Here is a 19,249-nt window from a genome sequence, read left to right as displayed (position 1 = left end):
AATAATATTGAAGTTATAGTGTTTTCCAGTTTACTCTGTAATATTTTTTTGCATTATTATAATATTTATTATATTTGCCAAATGTATTAAATGTGATTTTATTATTATTAATATTAATTGCATTTTTTTCCCATCAAAAGTTATGTTTGATATTTTTTTTTCTTTCTCTTATTACTGATTTTTAATGAATTCTCTAGAATTATTCTGGAAATATTTAATCACAAAATATACTTTTTATAATACAGGCTTTTTCGTTGGAGATATAACACTGGGGAAATAAAATTTTAATGGACAATATAGATATCTCGTTAAGTAATTATCTTTTGGAGAAAGATGTGTAAAGATAGAAATGAAGAAATAATTTAGATGAATGAAATAAAACATTAGTAAGTTTGTAGTTTATCACAAAACTAGCAGATCGGCAAATGAATGTCGCATCGCGTTTCCTGGTATTTATAGAATAGAACGGTATCGTCGTAAATATAATAATAATAATAATTTATTCGACACATCAAGATGCATTGAAAGTCAGAATGGCATCGTACCGTATGTACAAAATGTTCCGTAATCCTCTTTCACACATCTATAAATTCTTTAACCGATTAGAGCCGATTTGAGTGAAGATTTAATCGGATTCTGTTTTTTTTTTAACATTCCTAAACATTTAATAAACATTCAACCTTAAGAGTATATTCTTATAGTTAATGCGTAAATTATAATTCCGTTTAAATAGAATTAATTTGAAATCAGACGAATAATAATAATAAAATATTCCTGTCCTTGTTCTTAAGCCTTAATTTACATGCAAATTATCTTGAGAGACTTTTTAATTATTTATAATTTAAAAATTTATGTCTTAATATTTCTGACAGAGACAACTCTAAATTGGTTGTTGAATTCGCAACAAAGATGCATCAGAACGAATTAATTAAAACTCGAAACATTGTGTATGTCTACGTGGTAATAATTGAACCGTCGTCCTCCATCATTGCCGTCATCATCACAATTTTAATCGGTCTCTCGCTTTGGACTCCGTGGGCGAAAATACTTGGCCAATCTTGGCCTGCTTTCATGTGGGTCTTATCTGCCGACTTTGCTACCTCGCGATATTTTCTGCCGATTTCTGCTTTTGCCATATCTTACAGTCGCTATTTCTTACTCCTTCAACCGAACTGCACATTTATTTTTGCTCTTAATCGCGGTCGCTATATCTGTCTGGGAATGGTTTAAAAGAATGACCGCCATAAACTGGCGAAAAAAAGCGTTTGTGAAAGCGTAATGAAAGATGATTGTGTCCACGAAAATTATACTACTGAAAAATTCTACTTATTTCAATAAAAAAATTTATTTTAGATATAGCACAACTATGATTCATGCAAATTATCATGCATATACACAGTGTTAATAAAAAGATAATTTAAATAATGGGAAAAAATCTATCGAGGAAATGATTTTTATATATCGTATATTTCGCAGTATAATTTCTGTTATAATTAAATAAAAAATAAACATAAAATATAGATTTTTTAAAATTAATTAAAGAGGGAAAGCGCATTTTCATTTCTCTAAGATCATTAGTCAGATTATCGTTTTCTTCGATATATTAAAATTAGCGTTGATTCAGACTAAAAATTAATGCTAAACTATTAATTGCTCAAAATATTTTATTAAATGTGGAACATATACTGGAAAATAAATTAGGTAGATACAACACGAGGCACTATAATGGTATCTGCCGTGATCCTCTGCAGTACACCAGCGGGAATACTTTTTCATCATTAAAGCGTTCGCGCATACCGTATTCAGTGATACTAAATCTCGCGTGGTTATTCGAGAAATTAGTCGGTTGGATGCTCGTAAATAAAACCCGCGTGACTAAAGATTTTAAAAGCGTCGTTTGGAAGATTGTCTCGTCTACCTGATGGCTCAATATACCTGTGGTTTCGTAGGATACATTATATATTCACGTCTCTTTCCACATTCGCTCGCTACCGGCTGAAATAGACATATAAAGTAAAGCTGATAAGAGATACTCTCTTCCATAAATGTACGTAAGTAGCGGGACTCTCAGCCATCATATCGATTTAACAGACGTCATTATCTTTGTTATTGCTTGGCCGCTGCTAATTCGCCAGGCGCATGTTTACATATGTATAAATAAAGAGCAAAGAAACCTCTCTCTCTCTCTTTTTTCTTTTTATAAATATAATGTATAAAATGATTTCATTCTGTCAATATCGCGGCGCCCGCCGCGCCGTGAATAAATAAATGAAATTCGGTAATAATTATGTGAAGTGAAAAACCGGTAATGATCGAGGTTTTCGACGATGAATTTTATCCAATCGCAAATCATTTTTATTTAACCTTTACAAGCTTTTGACAGCCCGGATACAAGTATGAAAACGTTGGAAGTGTTAAGAGCAGAGGCTTCTTCGCGTAGACTAACTGACGCGCGCGCACTGTTCGGATGTCAAAAGATATTTAATTCTAGATCACAAGCACCGCTGTAAACAGATCGTATTTCAAATTAACAAACCTCTTCTCAATATTTATTCTTCTATCTTCATCATCACCAAACGTCTTTCGTGTACACAAAGCTCGTTATAAATTAACACAAATATTACTCATTCATTAATGTACACAATTTATAGGAAATTGCTAAGTATTTGTAGATTTTGTATATATATATATATACATGCACATTCATGCATATATAAAAAGTAATATATATTGAAGCAGATATATTGAAATTAATAAAAATTAATAAAAATTTTAAATTAATTATTTTGCTCATTGATTTAATTTTTATACTTTTTCCTGGAATAATGCTAAAATTGATAATTTATTTTAATGTCAGTCTCTGATTATGCAATCTTTTCTAGAATTGTATCACATTAATCTTAAGAGAACAATTGTTTTATTTCTTTCGATTTTTTAAGCAACATGTTTGATACTGCTCGATAACTTTATTGCTATATACATACATAAACAAGACTAGATTTCATTGTCATAAACATAGACAAGACTATAATCTTTTATAATGATAGAAACAAAAATCGATAGCTTTGAATATATCGTGCGTGCTAGATGCACGCGTCTCTTTCTTGAGCGTCGTGATTTACACCGCAAGACTTTCACCGCTAATCGTTCATCGACTTTCAAACTCTTGTGTAAAAGATTAATACACGACGTATCTGGTCTTGATAATGACGCGTAAATCATTTTCCTGGGATGTGCGATTTACATATATACGTTTCCCAATTATTTTTAAAAATGCATATACATATATAGACATTTTCGATTTTTTCTAATTTAGTTAACGACAGTTAAAACGATGAACTAATAAAAAGGATAAAAAAGATCACTATAATAAGTGAGACAGTGAGAAAAATCGCACGTGTTCATATTCATTCACATCCTACACCACGTTAATTGACATCCGGCTGAATATGCATAACAAAATGAGTCAGTAAATTATATCGCATGTCTTAAAAATGTTGTTTAGATCGATATTATATCCGCATGCATGCTCGCGGCTAAGAAGATTCGCACGTGGACGTGTGATGACATTTCGGATTAAGAGAACCGCTGAATTATTCATTCGGCCGCGGTCTAACGATGTGCGAAATATAAGCAGTCTTGGATCTGTGCGTATTACGTCACTCTAATCCATGGTCAATGTTTATCGAGGGTAACGAAAGAAGAGAGAGAGAGAGAGAGAGAGAGCCACGCTGTTATTACATCGTCATTCATCCAGCCGAATGCGATGAACGATATAGAGAGCTCGATAGAATTTAATATGCCGAGTCCTTTCTTACGCCATTCGACTCTTCTTAATCGTTATCTGCGACCTATAATCGAGATAAAGCTGTACAAGTTCGGATCCATGAATCGTGATCGAAAATGCGTGTAAGGTGTATGTAGCGTGTCTCGGATCGGTACTCCGTGAGATGGCGAGGGAAAGAAGGACGGGCGCGAGGGAGAGTACGCCGAGAATAAAGAATAGTCGACAACAGATCCATCACCAGGAGGAACGATCGACCGGTCGAGTTATCCGTCATCCCATCTAGGTTCAGCCGCCGATACTCCTCCACATCCGTCTCTCTCTCTCCGTTCGTCTGTCCGGCAAAGGTGTGGCCGGCGAGACAGACGGGCTGACAGTCAGACAGTCGGTTGTCTTTCCACGTGTATACGTGCGCGCTTCATCTCGAATTCTCTTTTTCTCTTTCTTTTTCTATCTCGTTCGACGATGCACGATAAAAAGACCGCATGGAGGCCGCAGCGGCTTCCTGAAAGCATTTAATTGCCAGCCTGGCACGCGATCAAATATCAATTATCAACACTTTACGAAGCCGCTCGTCGCGGAACGAGAGTTCTTTTAAGTTCAACTTCGTCATCGGACCGTGCGGATTAAATCGCTCTTATTTAAGCGAAACGGCCGAACTCGTCGACTTGATTGATCATCAATGTTCTCTCATTTTCGAATCATTAGTTGTGCATTTTTCTTAATGGCTCGTTTTCAGATAGTATTGTTCGCTTAATCCAGTGGGGTTCCGTCAAATAAATCGCGTCATCTTAAATAATAGTTTTACGATTATCAAGCCTTGAAGAAAATAATTATTACGCAATAGTTTCTTATAGACATTAAAAAATTTGGATTTAGTTAATCTTTTTGAAACTTTTTTTATGCTAGCGAAAAATTATTCTTTCTCTGAAAAAATAAAATTCTATCCTAGAGAACATTCTATAAATTTAATTCATGAGAAATTTTGCCTCACGTATACAACTACTAGTTGAAATAAAAGGTAGCCCGATAATTACAAGAAGAGATGCAACGATAGGAATGATACAGATAGATAAACGAGATAGATAGAGGTTCGCGGAAGAGATTTTCAATCACGTTAGGCTTTGCAAAGATCGATAATGACGCGTTTATCCGGACAATCTCATCAGTTTGACATTGTCCTTTGTGCGTAGCGAACGTCGCATTTAACCGCAGGGTTATCGAACGCCGTATTCAGAGATTGCATCGGTCGATCTCAGATCTGAAATCTGCCTCTCGAGGTGTGTGTGTGATTGCACCTTGATTGGCAGCTTTCCGAAGACATTGGTGCCGCCGCAACGGACGAGCCGAAGCATTTCCCCGGAGGCGCAAAACGGTACTAAATACGCCGCACGATGCAATCCATAGATGATTATATAATACCAGAAACAATGATAGTAATCGCAATAGAAGCACAAGTACCATATCGATAATTACATAATTATATGAGACATCTCAATAAAATCGAGATAAATATCTACTTACTTTCGACAAGTGTCAGATGTGTTTCGTGTTGTATTATTCAAAACGCAATTATATGCAAATATACTAATTCTTTGTCATTATTGTTCAAAATTCTATTGTTTAAAATATTTTATAACAATTATAAATCAAAAATAGAAAATTATTAATTGTACTATAAAAATATTTTTAATGAGAAATTATATTATATGTATTTAAGGCATTTCTATAAAAAATATGTTCTATGTTATCTTGCTTATAAAACATTAAGCAGATCCATTATTTTTCATTTTTATAATAATATTAAGCAATAAAATTTTCCATGATTTAAATAATATATAATTTTTAAAGAAAAAAAAAGTAATAAATATAATATATTCTAAATATCGTAAAGATTAAGTAAGGTTTATTTATCGCGGGGAGAGGATACTTTCAGCTTAATTCAATATTTATGTAGAAAATATATTAATATGTAAATGTGTATAAATTATGTAATTGATAATTTGTTATCGTGTATCATGTAATATCTAATACCGTGAGCGGAATTTTTGGCATATTAATGGCATCCGCATGTATTAATGAGCAAGAAATTTCCTTTGAAGAACCAGTCAGAGCTATTCGCAGTGGCTGCTCGTGAGAAATACTCTATGCTTACACAGACAGAGCTTAGTTAACGGAATCGTTCGCTCGTTCATTCCAACATCAACCCTGAACTCGAGAAATCCGCTCGAAGGCACTTGGTACACGTCAACGTCAAGTTTGTACCTACGTCGGGTAAAAGTGTAAGAATAGAATCGAATGGGGATAGGTTCTTCCGCGGCTCGTTGTGCACAACGTTGTTGAGAAGGAGCAGAACACAGAAAGGCAGAGAGCGAGAAGGAGAGAAGAGAGTACTTCTCTTCGCCAGTTGTATGGTTGGTGGGTCTTTAAAAACCTTTAAGAGGCACGCGCGTTATCGTTAATAGCGTACGAGAAGAGGCCTATGAGGAAAACAAAGACGCCATTGTCGCGTTTACGAAACTTGACGTTATAGTCAGTTCGCGGTATAATCGATGAGTCGTAATTTGATGACTCTATTTCTTAAAGTCAATAGTCCAAGCCATAAACGTCATCTCTCGACTTTATTTGTAGAGTCATTGTTATGAATATACGCATATTTGAGATACAAGAAAAACAAATTAACAAAAATTATTATCAATAAAAACAGTGAGATATTTTATAAAATATATACGAATATATTTTTATAATATCTGTTAAATATTGTACATTTTGTATACGAGTTATTCTCAAAGTATCTTAATATGTTCGAAAAAAATTATAGCAGCGTCGAATTTAGTTTGAATAAAATTGAGATGTAAGAACTTAATTATTAAATGAGGAGAGAAAATACGCTGAGATGCCTTTCTGTCTTTCTCTCTTGATTTCTACTTCTGGGTGGTTCGCGTAAAATTCCTCGAAAACATTCCTTGAACGTGCAGGAGGTCGACGGCTTTCGCCGCAATCGGGGTGGGAAAAGTTGGTCTCTGCGGGTTACCGCTGAGTTTGTCGAATCTTCTTGACTCACGTCGATTGCCGCGGATACGGCGGTGTACCTACGGCATCTTAGAGATACGTGACGACTGTTAACATCTTCTTTCGTTCCCTCTCAACCTTATTCCTATGTGAAACAAAATGAACGAGGAAAAGGACGATAAATAACGGCTGCTTCTGGCGAGTTTGATCGCGCCTTCTACAAGCATTCCTAAACGAATGCGATGCCATCGGCAGGTGAAACGCGGATATTTCCGGTACCGCGTCGCATTTCGTGTCGCCGAGATAAGATGACTATGTTCGGCATAGTTTAGTAAGTGCCACAGATAAGGAAGTCTCGTCGGAGCGGCTCCGGTGTGTCACGTCGTCTTCACGTAATCGGCTTAAGTTGTAATCTTAATTACGTCGAAATGTCGTTGGAAACTGCGTGGTATAAGCGTATCAATAGCCGAGCTTGCAGCTCAGAAAAAGGTCTTTGAGAGAAATTTAGACGTGAGATATCAAGGCCTTACGAAGGAAAGGCTCTTAACAGCTCTCTTGGATAAAAATAAAAGAATTTTTCTGCGCGTCTCTTTGTTATCTTAAGTTTGAAAAATTTGAAGATTAGTTCTAATACCTTTTGCACAAATTATACCAGAATTAATGTAATAAATACAATTAGCTAAATATAGTTAATATAATAAATTGATATAATATAAATATAAAAATGTCATTGAATATATATATATATATATATATATTTCACTAAATGAAAACAGAATGTGGAGTTTATTATTTTAATTTAGAGCGGCATTTTATTTTATCATCGCGACGTGCTACTCGCGAGGTGCCGAAAAGAGATTGCGACAACGGACTTCATAACGCGAATCGTGTAATCATACAATGTAATCAAGCGGTCCGTGAAATATCTCAGGCTAAATGAAATGTCATAAACTCGACTCGCGACTTTAATGAAAACGTTGGCGCGCCAACGTAACCACGAGACTCACTAATTACTGTGTCCTGGCGATCGCCGGGATTAAGCCGCGGCACGTAGATTACGACAGCTTCCTAGTCGTGATTAATACGCGTCATTATAAAGTAAACTTTGGCGTGTAATCTTCGCGGATAATTTGTACGGCGAGGCTGCCAAAGAGATAACACATAGGGGACACGATAATTAACTTCGGTACCAATTATCGTTAGCGGCGCGTTCGATCACTATTGCGGCGAAATCGTGCGCTAAGAACGCGCGCGTGGGCATCGAGATGCAATGCACTATCTCCGGTAATAAACGTATCATTATCCAATTTACCGTTTTCTATAATTCACGTGCGCCGATGAGCATAGCAGTGCGCGCTGCGTCCGCTTCATGTTAAGATTGATGATTTGCCTATCTGCGCGGGCGATCTTTATTTACATATAATTAACTCGTGCCTCTCTTTGAAACCGAATTAATTATCCACTAAAATGCACGATTAATACGCTCACCAGTCTTAGTCTCTCTTCCTGTGTAATTTCTCCGCTTTTGTGACAGCTATCTGATGGCATTAGCGAACCCGCGATAATTCATACGTGCCTCTCCGCAAATCATTTTTCATCTCCGTCATCATCGGCCGAATGGAATCTACTTGTGCATTCATACCGGCGACACAATCGACGAACATTACGGACGTTTAAATATGCTTACATTATGAAAACATCGTTACTTCATCTTATTTAAAGAATTGAGTTTTAAATCATTTCGCGAATCTCATTTATTTCTTTCTTTCTTTCGTGCGATAGTATTTGTTTTAAAGAAATTTTTGTCTGTGATTAATGTGTTTATCAAAAAGATCATGTAATCTAAATAAATAATATATTAAAATAATAATCTACATCTATAACAGATTTGTTCCCCAAGATGAAGTATATCGATTAATCTGTTTGCAGTGATATATAGTTTTCTTTTTTATCGTTGGATTCTTTCGCTTCTCTTCGAATTAAAAAAGAAATTGTTTTTTATTCTTCGCGTGGACTAGCGAGGGACAGACATTAAACTCGTACGATCGCATGCTCGAAATCGAAGAAAACTCAAATTAAACAATACAACTCTCAAATTAAAAACGCACGACTCAGAGGTACATAAGAGGCGAGAAAGTGTAACTTCTGAGAGAATTATTCCAAGAGATTTTCGCGTACGCACTCTCGCTACTCGTTCTCGTTTGCGTTCGTCGATATACAGGCGCGAAAGTGCTTCTTCGTCGCGGCGAATGCCGGACATTGCGGCTTGTCGAAAAAGGAAAACGTCGAGAGGAGCGAAGGGAACGACGATGTGCGAACGATGCAAGAAAAAGAGAAAGAGAAGATGGAAGAGATGTTTACGTTGGGCTAAGGGATGCCTCGTTACGTTCCCTTGGTCCAGGCATATATACGCAACGAGATAATATCAGTCCAGTACGGATATACAAAAGAAAATATAGTTAGCGCGTGAAATTAATATTTAAATAATTAATAAATAATAATTAATATACTTAAAGACATTTGACGTGAATTAGAATTGCGATTTTCGATAATATAGAACTCTGCTTATGGAAAAAAATTTTTTTTCCATGATGAATATAACGATTAAGATATTTCAAATCGAATAATTGTTTTTTAGTTACAATTAATGTAATTAAAACTTTAATGTATAAATTGATAAAGCATTTGAGTGGAGTCAATTTACATGTTGCAACTTCGTGTACGTTATTTTTAGTTTTGTTTTTTTTTTTTTTAAATAAAGCTCGCTTTTGTATAATTACGTAGTACTCTTTGCAAGATGCCATGATGCAATTAATGTCTGGCGATTTATGCGCGCACCACACGCACACATCGCGCGCTTTATTAAATCGATTCATATTCCGACGTAAAGCGTTAAGATTAACCGCTCTGGAGCACGAGATTCTTAGCACAATAGAAAGCAAATTTTAAAACTGGATACACAAGTGGATATCCATAAATGTGTAATATAAATTAATATTTTTTATGATTATTTATTATACATATACACACATATTAAAGATTATATTTATGAATTATGTGAAATTATATTGTAGAACTTTGTTAGATATAAAGATTTAAAACAATATCTTTTTATATTTTTTAAATTATTTAACTATACATCAGAAGAAAATCTTCAAGCTCAAATTAACTTTTTCTTTTTCTACATAGACACATATTATACTGATTAATAATTTATGATTAAAATATATATGTATTATGTGTGTGGATCTAAAGAGTATTGCATTTTTTTGTGAAATACATGAAATTATTTATGAAATTTTAAAGTGTCTTCAACATTTTTTGATTCTTTTTATAAGATTTATAAGCAATGTTAATATTTGTAGATTTTCACATTGATGATTGTGTATTCAAAAATTTCATAGATACTCAAACTGTATGTGTGCTTTGTTATTAAGTCGACATACTTCATTGAAAATATTTTTTAATCTCTTACTGGCCTTTCGCGTTAAATATTTTACCACCCTCGTCGAGCGTTAACGAATATTCGCGCAAATTCGCCGAGTGCGAAATATACAAGTTATTGCTAGCCGTTGAAGTCACGCGGAATCGTGCGGCCTACGTCGACACGAGGCAGAAGAGAGCGAAAGATACTCGCAAGCTCACATTAAGCCCGCTCTTTCTTCTCTGTTTTCCTTGGCCCCAGTATTCCCGCCTCTCTCGTTGTCTTTCCTCGACAAGCACGAGTCTGCATCACGTGGAGAATAAGAGGCGCGATCTCGTAATTATTACGTCGTGAAGGATGGGAAGTGACGCGATGATTACCGCCGTTGCCAACCTCCTTGAAACCCCCAACGCCGCCATTCTCTCACCTCGTAGCTTCATTTTTCTTATTTATTGCCAGATTCCATTCGTGCGTATTTTGCGATTTGATGACAATGACATTTCGTCATGATTTGTTTTTCGTAAATGTGAAATACGGAGTAATTTATGTGGAGAAATTTTTGTCGAATGTAAAACAGCTTATAATAAAGGTTTAATGAAGGTATAATGTAATAACTTAGAATTTCGACATTAATTAATGGTTATATATCTACTAATCATAATGCATATCTACGATATTTCGATAGCTACGATATTTGAACTTGCAACACGGTAAAAGCTATCTTATCATCACCGGGAACAAAGGATCGAAATGAACAAAGAGAATAGAATACGAAGATTAGATTCAAATCTAATATAACTTTGGCTTTCATTAACCGGAAATATGTTATCTTTATCTAATACAAAATATAAAACATAAGATGAGATCCTAGCGAATCATGTAAAAGTGCTGTCATAGTCCTGACAGGGTCAATTATCCCTACCATCGACCGCCGCCATTCTCGACGTTAATTGTCGAGCGTTATAACGTGGCCACGACATGCAGCACAGGCGCCACGATAAAAAGAGGAGCAGACGGTGGAGTGCGTCCTCCTTGCACGGTAGGATGCGTCCAGCCGCCATTTTGGTGGCGGTGCAACAGAGGGGTAATAACTGCAGGAATTCATGGTAATGGCGATAATGCGTGCCCGGACGATGGGGCCCGGGGGGCTGAAGGGCGAAAGGGACGAGGCCCCTGAAGAGGCCCACCGGAGAGAAGAAGTGGGGAGACTCCGCGTGTCACGATGCAGAAACTTACGTACGCCTTCACGTATGTTTCGTGCGTACGTGCGAACACCGATCTTGAAGGAGAACCATGGGAGCGGGACCGGCCTGTTTCTGATTGGTCGAAGCACGTTTACCGGATGTTGGAGGTCGGTTCTACGTTGGGGAAAAATATTCGAATTATCCCTTACAGTTTGCACGGTACCGATAGGGGAAAATAAGGAGGGGTCCGATAAATTTATTTAAAACTGACAATTGTCGTAGCAATTTAATGTTTTATCTTCCAATGGGAGGAAAATCTAAGAAAAGAAGAAGAAATTGTCGTTGCAATGTATTCGTATCAATATTTATAATATTACTACATTTAATTGTTACATTTCATTGCGTTTAATTTTCTTCATTTTGAGGCCACATTTAATAAAAATTGTCAAACGATTAGAGTGCCGGATATGTGTGTTTGGCATTTATATTTTCATAAAATATAATGCAAATTTTTTTAACAATCGATTTAAACTAATCCTTTTATTTCTTATTTTATTTCTTTTACTTATCTCAAGTATTAATGTTAAAATATGATATGATAAAGATGAAAAATGAGTGAAAAGAGATAAAAGCAATGGAAAAGCACGAAGCGTACAATCTTCCATGACAATCTTATAATTGTTCATATTTTAATATTCTTCTCTCAACATGATTATCTCTATATATAATATGATAGTATTATTACGTACCGTTATTCTTAACATTTAATTATGAGAGAAGAACTAATATTACCACTATGTAGATATTTGTATTAAATATATTTTATGCCCGTAATTAAGACTGTCACGAACGAAAAATGTGGCAAAAAGTGCGGCGTGTGTATGTGCGTCACACATGTCCGCATTATTTATCATTACTTTTAATGGACGTGCTTAAGACGATCACACCGTGCGCTCTTAATAGCGATTTCTTTCATGATTGCGTCGTCGTTCATTCCGTGTCCAACCCTTGATTTGGAGCAATTCGGATTAATGAAAATTGTCGTGTAATATTTTTTGCATACGGCAGGTAGAGTGAGAAATAAAGATCTCCAGATTAATATCGTAACAAGCCAAATTGTTGTATGTGTCTGCTTGCGATTTTTATCACAGCTGTTGCCAAGTAATATTTATTGTCCCAGTAAAAGACTAATGTCACCTTTGAATCTCTCTTTATATTTGTTTGTGAAATTATATTGCAATAATATATAAAATAGTAAATTACTGTATCTGTCTTAATTAAGACAGAATTTGGATAAGCGGTTGGTTTAGAAGCGTTCTTGTGAAGAAGGAAAAGGAATTTCACAGCATCGTTACAATGAATTTCGTTAACCTTTGTTCAAGAGAGATCCATCTGAATCCTAAAGCACGCACTAGACGGGAAAAGCTGTTTAACGAATAAACACGTTGCAAACAAGAGTCGAGTGTGTATACGAAGAAACCTGGTCTCGGTGTGGACAGATGCATGGCTTGCTCGAAACGACTATCGTCATCTTTCGAGAACTTCTAGTTGAAGTGATGACAAGAAAAACTGACAGACTATAGTAAATGACAAATGTCGTATTACTTGACTAATGAAACAAAAATATTTTAATAATGCTTCTATTCGTATCCGATGAAAATTTCTTCAACCGCGCTCAAATAATTTAATATAGATCAATTAACATATTTTAATAAAAATATTCTTACACGTTTAAAAGTTAACGATATATAAAAGAGAATGCTGACGAAAAATTAAACGTCATTATTTATCTAATATCGATTTTGGTTATTTAGTTATCATAAATTTGAGTTAGTCACTAAAAGAGTTTTTCGTTGGTTTCACGATCATTATATTTATGAATTTTTAAATTTTAATCGAATTTTCGTGATTACATTACGGTTCTACTTACAAAAAAAAATATTATTTTATATAATCTTTAATTCATTTATATTTTGGTTTTTATAAAAGCGTAATTTATATATGAGAAATTTTAGCTTTTAATTATTTGTAGCATGTAACTTAAGTAACTAATATATGGTTTGTGGAACAGAGATTAAAGCAATGTAATTCTAGTACTGTGAGAAATGTAAGACTTACCAAGGGTACCGTCTACCGTTTTCCGGGAGAAAGAATGCCTATCGTTTCTCCAAGCCCAGGAACACAAGTCGCAGGTTGTGAGTCCATCGGTAGCGATGCTCTCTTCGGGTAAAAAAGGTGGTCTAGGTGGTGGTGGTACAAAGTTGCCAATAACAGCCCATAAGGAATCCACATCGTTGCCAACACTGGTATAATGTAGCAATTCTTCCTCGGCGACACCAGCGAACCAATCCATGTCATTTACAGTAGGATAGACTGTATTTGTACTTGTCGTAGTTGTGCTGGTGACTGTAACCTGAAAATTAGACAGTCGTTTAACGCAAATTTATACAATATAAACTCTAATTATAAAAATTTCTCATGATATGAAGCGTATACAATATATTTTAGATAAATGTATTATAATTTTTATTTTTTTTTTTATTATTTTGTTATTATTTTTATTATAATTTTTATTATTTTTATAATATTTATTATAATAGATTAAGCCGAGTCTACAATAGTATAGTAAGCTTTAGCCTTCTGTTCTAAGCCCTAAAATATGATATAATTTCCAGCAAGAAATATTTTCCGTGCTGCATGAAGTTCTAATCTTTAACAATAAGCTTTAAGCGTGCTGTCCAGATCCTAGCTCTTAAAGCTTACGACTTAAAACTTTTAACTAATATAATTCTAAAGGCTAAAGACTTATTACACCTATTGTAGAACCATCTTATCGTGCGATTTTTTTTTCTAATTTTAACTTAATTACCAACACATTGCAATCGTTTTTACATATTATAATTAAGTACCTATTTGTTATTATACGCTTAAAATAAAAAAACGCCAAGTATATATAAATAGTAAATTTTAATATATTGCATTTTACATTTTTTTTTATTTGTTTCATATAAGTATAGATACTTTTTTAGTTTTATGTTTATATCTTTTTTTAGTAAGATTTTTTTTTACCTATATGTGTCTTGCATCATTTATTCTAGATATTTTAAAAGTTTAACCTAATTTAATTTAATATTTAATAATTTATTAAATACAGTTTTGCTAAAACTTTTATTACTATGGCAAGTGCAAATTTATTTAGTAAAGCACGATATAAATTTTCACGCATTATATCTCCTGGTCCCGAGTAAACACGGCTAATGGAACTCTCATCCCTGCACGAGATTATGGAAAAAAAAAAAAATTGGACGCGTCCAGTCTGTCTCCATTGGAACATGTTTCAGGAAATGGCGGGGCAAACAGACGTTAAAATCAAAAGAGTGAGAAACACAGTCGGCGCATCTCTGAACATTTTTCTTCCATAAAACAGTGGGGAACACAGGATGAACCTGGTCTTCACAAAGAGACATCCGATGTCTTAACTCTTACGACAAACATTGAGACTTGTATAGGCGGTAGCACACAAACGCACCTTCTTTTTCACTTTGTTGGATCTGTATCTTGCTTACGAATTTAATAGGAAACTTGATAAACAATAAATTCATGAGTGGATCATCAAAACATATTCTTACAAATATCTAAAACCTCGAATAGGAGATAACAAAAATTTTGTATTTATACAGAAATTTATTCATTTTTTAAATCTTAATATAAATAAAGTAATAAATAAAGATAAAGATAACTTTAATATAATATACATACTAAATATGAAAAATCTTACGCCGTATAATAAATTTATTAATTCGAATATTCGATGGAATATTTCACAAAAAAACATATGTATTTGAGATCATAACGTGATTGCACATGATCAGCGTAGACAAGAAAATCGAAGAGCATTGACCGTACATGCTGTATATTTTTTCCAATGAGCAATTTGAAGAAGCACACATACATAAGCACTTTAAAGTCCGCATAGCTCGTCAAATGGTGATTATCTCGAGGAACGATGATTCTCTGATGCGAAGTTCCGTGTCGTAAGGCGGAGTTTAGCGAAGAATCGATAGACAGCGGATGATTATTCGTATCGCTGATGATTATGAAACTATTCACGCAAGACATAAACGCATCTCTCCGTGTCGATGTTCTTCGACGCAAACGCGTGCAATGGTTAATTATTGAAGTGAACAAGTATTGGTAAAGGCACGTATCGTTTTTTTCTCTTCTTGCTCGGGTGAGATATTAGTGTTGCACCGAATGTAGTTGTTGATGTGTGAAAAATAAGAGATATCTGTCAATGTTGCATGCAACATGTAACTAATGACTTCATCTATACGTTGTTATGAGGTATCCTGATGTTTTTCATGTGAACTGCATATTGATCTAGGATGTATATACAATCATGTATTCAAGCAAAATGTATTGATGATTGTAATATTTGAGATAAATGTAGTTCATTAATGAACGGAAATATTATGTTGCCTTTTAATTATAATTGACTGTTATATATTGCTATGTATTCATTTCTTAATGGATACAGTAACATTATAAAAGTTATTAAAAAATAAAACTAGTATTTAAAAAATGGAACTAATGTTATTAAAAAATGAAACTAATATTATATATATATATATACATTTTAATCAAAACTCTTTTAGTTTTATATGAAAATTGCATCCAATGCCAAATTTAGATAAAAATTAAATGTATCACAAATTATATATGTATAAATATATAGGATTTAAATTTATTTATAAAATACAATATTGTTAGACGACACTAAAAGTGTCGAATGCAGCTCAATGTTCATGTTTGGTCATCATGCCTTAAAGAGTTAAGAAAATTGAGGGGCACAGAAATAATGGCGCGCGAAGCGTTCCTCTCTATTGAATTCCATCAGTTTCGGATCTGGTCGAACGATCGAATGAAATAAACGCTCCACGAGAGATTCATTCGAGCACGCCCGCGGTGGTTCTTCGTGTCCGAGACACTCGTGTTCTCCGGTAGAAGTCTCACAGATCGGATTGCATATCATCGACGGGATCGAGAGTCACTGTGTTTATTCTCCTCTTCGTTCTTTTGTCGTGGCTTTTCCACAGCGTGAGGTGGCCGCGATGAAGATTCGACTGCAGGTACGATGCATCCACGTATCCTTTATATAGAAAGGTGGGGTACTTTTGTGCTCCGCAGAGGCTCGCGTGGTCGGGATTATGGATAGGACCCGAGAGAACCGTTCGAGCCCTCCGCACGGCACACAATGGCACGCATTGATCGGCTTAATTACCGTGATATCGGCGTAATTAAAGCCCCGTTGTGTTAGGGGCCCCTTCTACGAAGATGACGAAGAAACCGGCGACGTAACTCCCATCGGGATTCGCGCGATTTCCTACGCGTCTCCCCTCCCGCCGATTGCATCGTACCATTCTCTCGTCAAAACCCTTCTGTCACTTCTCCGCATTCCTCGGTAACGCTTTGTTAATAAGCCATTATCCAGTCGGCGACACACCATCGGCGAGATACACGGTTCAATCATGAGAAGCTTTTAAGAAACGCGACTCGCTGCATTCAGCTGCGGAAAAATTATCGAACGCAATCTCATCCGGCATGTGCAAGGTCATCCAGGTGGAGTCGGCTTTTTTACCGAATAAATACATTCGTTATATTGCGATTTAATATCGATGATAGTAAACAGAAGATTATGCTGCGTCAAGATAAACAAAAACAACCTAGACGTTTTTCCTCCATCATCTGCTATTCCTCTTCTGATTCCACTTTATTAAACAAATCTCAAGTTTTATCGTATCATTTTTTTTTTTCTATAAAAACTTTACACATACCACACACACACTCATATATGTATACATACATAATATAGTTGTCTAACTTATTTCTTTCTTATTTATATCGAAATTTAGTTAATGAATATCGTTGAATATAATGCATATGATATTTTTAATCACCCGAAACATTGAACGATGATATGAAACAATCGAGGATCATCAAATTATCATACGCGAATAATTTTTCCCTGTTTTCGACGTTTCCATGATGAAATAAAATTTTTGTGTGATACAAAATCATCTGCACGCGTCCAGAATACTTGGATCCAAGATTGAAATCAACGTATTGTGTACTGCCTTCTCAAGATAGATTGCGAAGAGGTGGATCTCATAACCGGAGAGAAGACTAGCCAACCTCAAAGCTTGTGACCATTTCAGATCAAGTAAGTGACAGCAAAAATAGTTTACATCCGCATGATATTTACGTTTGTCGCAGTCGATCGATTCTTTATCGCAACGCAATAATATTTTTTATACGTGACATGATTATGTAATCTCACAATAAACACGCTCGTAGCCAAACATTTAAAATATAAATTGTTCGATTGATTTGTGGGCCATCAATGTCGGCCTAACAAGAAACCAATCCAAAAGGTTAGCACCTCGAGGCAGTGCTTTTTTATTTCAATCATCTGTACTCGTTATATTCGAAGTCTAACGTCTCGTTATAATTACGAGGCGTTTACGAGCAAAAGGGATGATGGCTTATACTTGTTAACCCTAACACACTCTTCAACGGTCTCTTCTCGTTTCTAGACAGGCTGATATACATATTCAATCGTTAAAAGAAATGCGGAAAGCATTCCCGTATGAATTCTGCATTTTAATCGCAAATTCATATGTATTTTAGAAATAAAAAATACTCTTTTCTTTTAGTATTTTATATATATATATATAAATCGTCGAAATTAACATGCATAAATTATTTAAATATCTCCTTGCGAATGATAAAATTATTCATTTGAAATAAAAATATCACTTAGTATGATAACAAAAAAATTTATAAAGTCGATCATATTATTAGTGGGATTAATTTAAACGTAGCTAATGTTTTTAAATATTTAAAAATATTGGTCACGATGTTTGAGACGTAACTTTTGCACGAAGGCAGAAACATAAGAAACGTCGTTTATTGTCCAAAATCAAAGAGCCGACATCCAGAATGCGACTAAAATTATAGGTCTTCCTTTAAAATTTCCATAGTAAAGTAGGTCTTAGATTCTTTTTACGGTTGCGATTCACACCATTGTCCCTACGGTTTCTTTCACGAACCCCAACATTCTCCGTCTCCCCACAACCCACCGTTTCCAAATATATTCTAGAACTCGCACTACGGAATTCGCGCCCCGTTTCTATCGAGCCGCCGCTACCTCTCGATGTGTTTCGTCGGACCGCACGCATTTGCAATTCTGACACATTTGGCGGCGAGGATATAACACACACGCTATTCGCCGTCGAACTTGCCCTCTTCGAGATACAAAGTAACACAAAGGGAGGAGAGCCTTCTGCGATGTGGCGGGAATGTTGGAATACCAAATACGATTCCCGGAAAGATTCTCCCGCTTTCCATCTCGCGTCGCCTCTTCGTTTTCAATCCCGTCCTCTTCGTCGACATCGCTGACATCGTCTCGCGATCTTCGTGGTGCCGTGAATTTTCGGCGCTCCTTGGCACAAGGCCGGGAGATGCATCTCTCTTATCTTTCTTCTTCTCCCTCTCCCTCTCTTTCTCCCGCCAAGTTTGAGGGATCGTTAAGGATGAGTTCGAGAGCCAGAGCCGTATATAACGGATAATTGACAGCCGTGCCGGGGCCGCCGTTTGCTTTGCATGGACATTGAATCCTCGCGGTAACGGATGGACGGGCCGATATACGACCGAAAGGAAGATGAGAGAGAGAGAGAGAGAGAGGCGGCGCGACGTTAGGCCACGAAATTCGACCGATTCGACCAGTCGAACAAAACCGCGAAAGAGCACGAAATGTGACATGCGGCCGGGAGGAGAAATGGAGAA

At 35.6% G+C, this 19,249-nt stretch overlaps 2 protein-coding genes across 3 annotated transcripts in view; one reads left to right on the top strand and one right to left on the bottom strand.

The window, feature by feature from the left end:
* LOC126849507 (uncharacterized) overlaps nucleotides 1-19,249 on the top strand; it is an 88,390-nt gene that overhangs the window by 22,449 nt on the left and 46,692 nt on the right. The gene's annotated exons all lie outside the window — the stretch shown is intronic.
* The window catches only part of LOC126849492 (uncharacterized), a 65,910-nt gene that overhangs the window by 13,854 nt on the left and 32,807 nt on the right, over nucleotides 1-19,249 (bottom strand). For both annotated transcript variants that reach the window (XM_050591386.1, XM_050591387.1), the window contains exon 2: nucleotides 13,523-13,817. In XM_050591386.1, coding sequence (XP_050447343.1) covers nucleotides 13,523-13,817 — 295 coding nt within the window. The remainder of the gene's footprint in view (nucleotides 1-13,522; nucleotides 13,818-19,249) is intronic.

The sequence above is a fragment of the Cataglyphis hispanica genome, chromosome 5, assembly GCF_021464435.1.
Source record: "Cataglyphis hispanica isolate Lineage 1 chromosome 5, ULB_Chis1_1.0, whole genome shotgun sequence".
Lineage (NCBI taxonomy): Eukaryota > Metazoa > Arthropoda > Insecta > Hymenoptera > Formicidae > Cataglyphis > Cataglyphis hispanica.
This window is presented reverse-complemented; position numbering and strand designations above follow the sequence as displayed.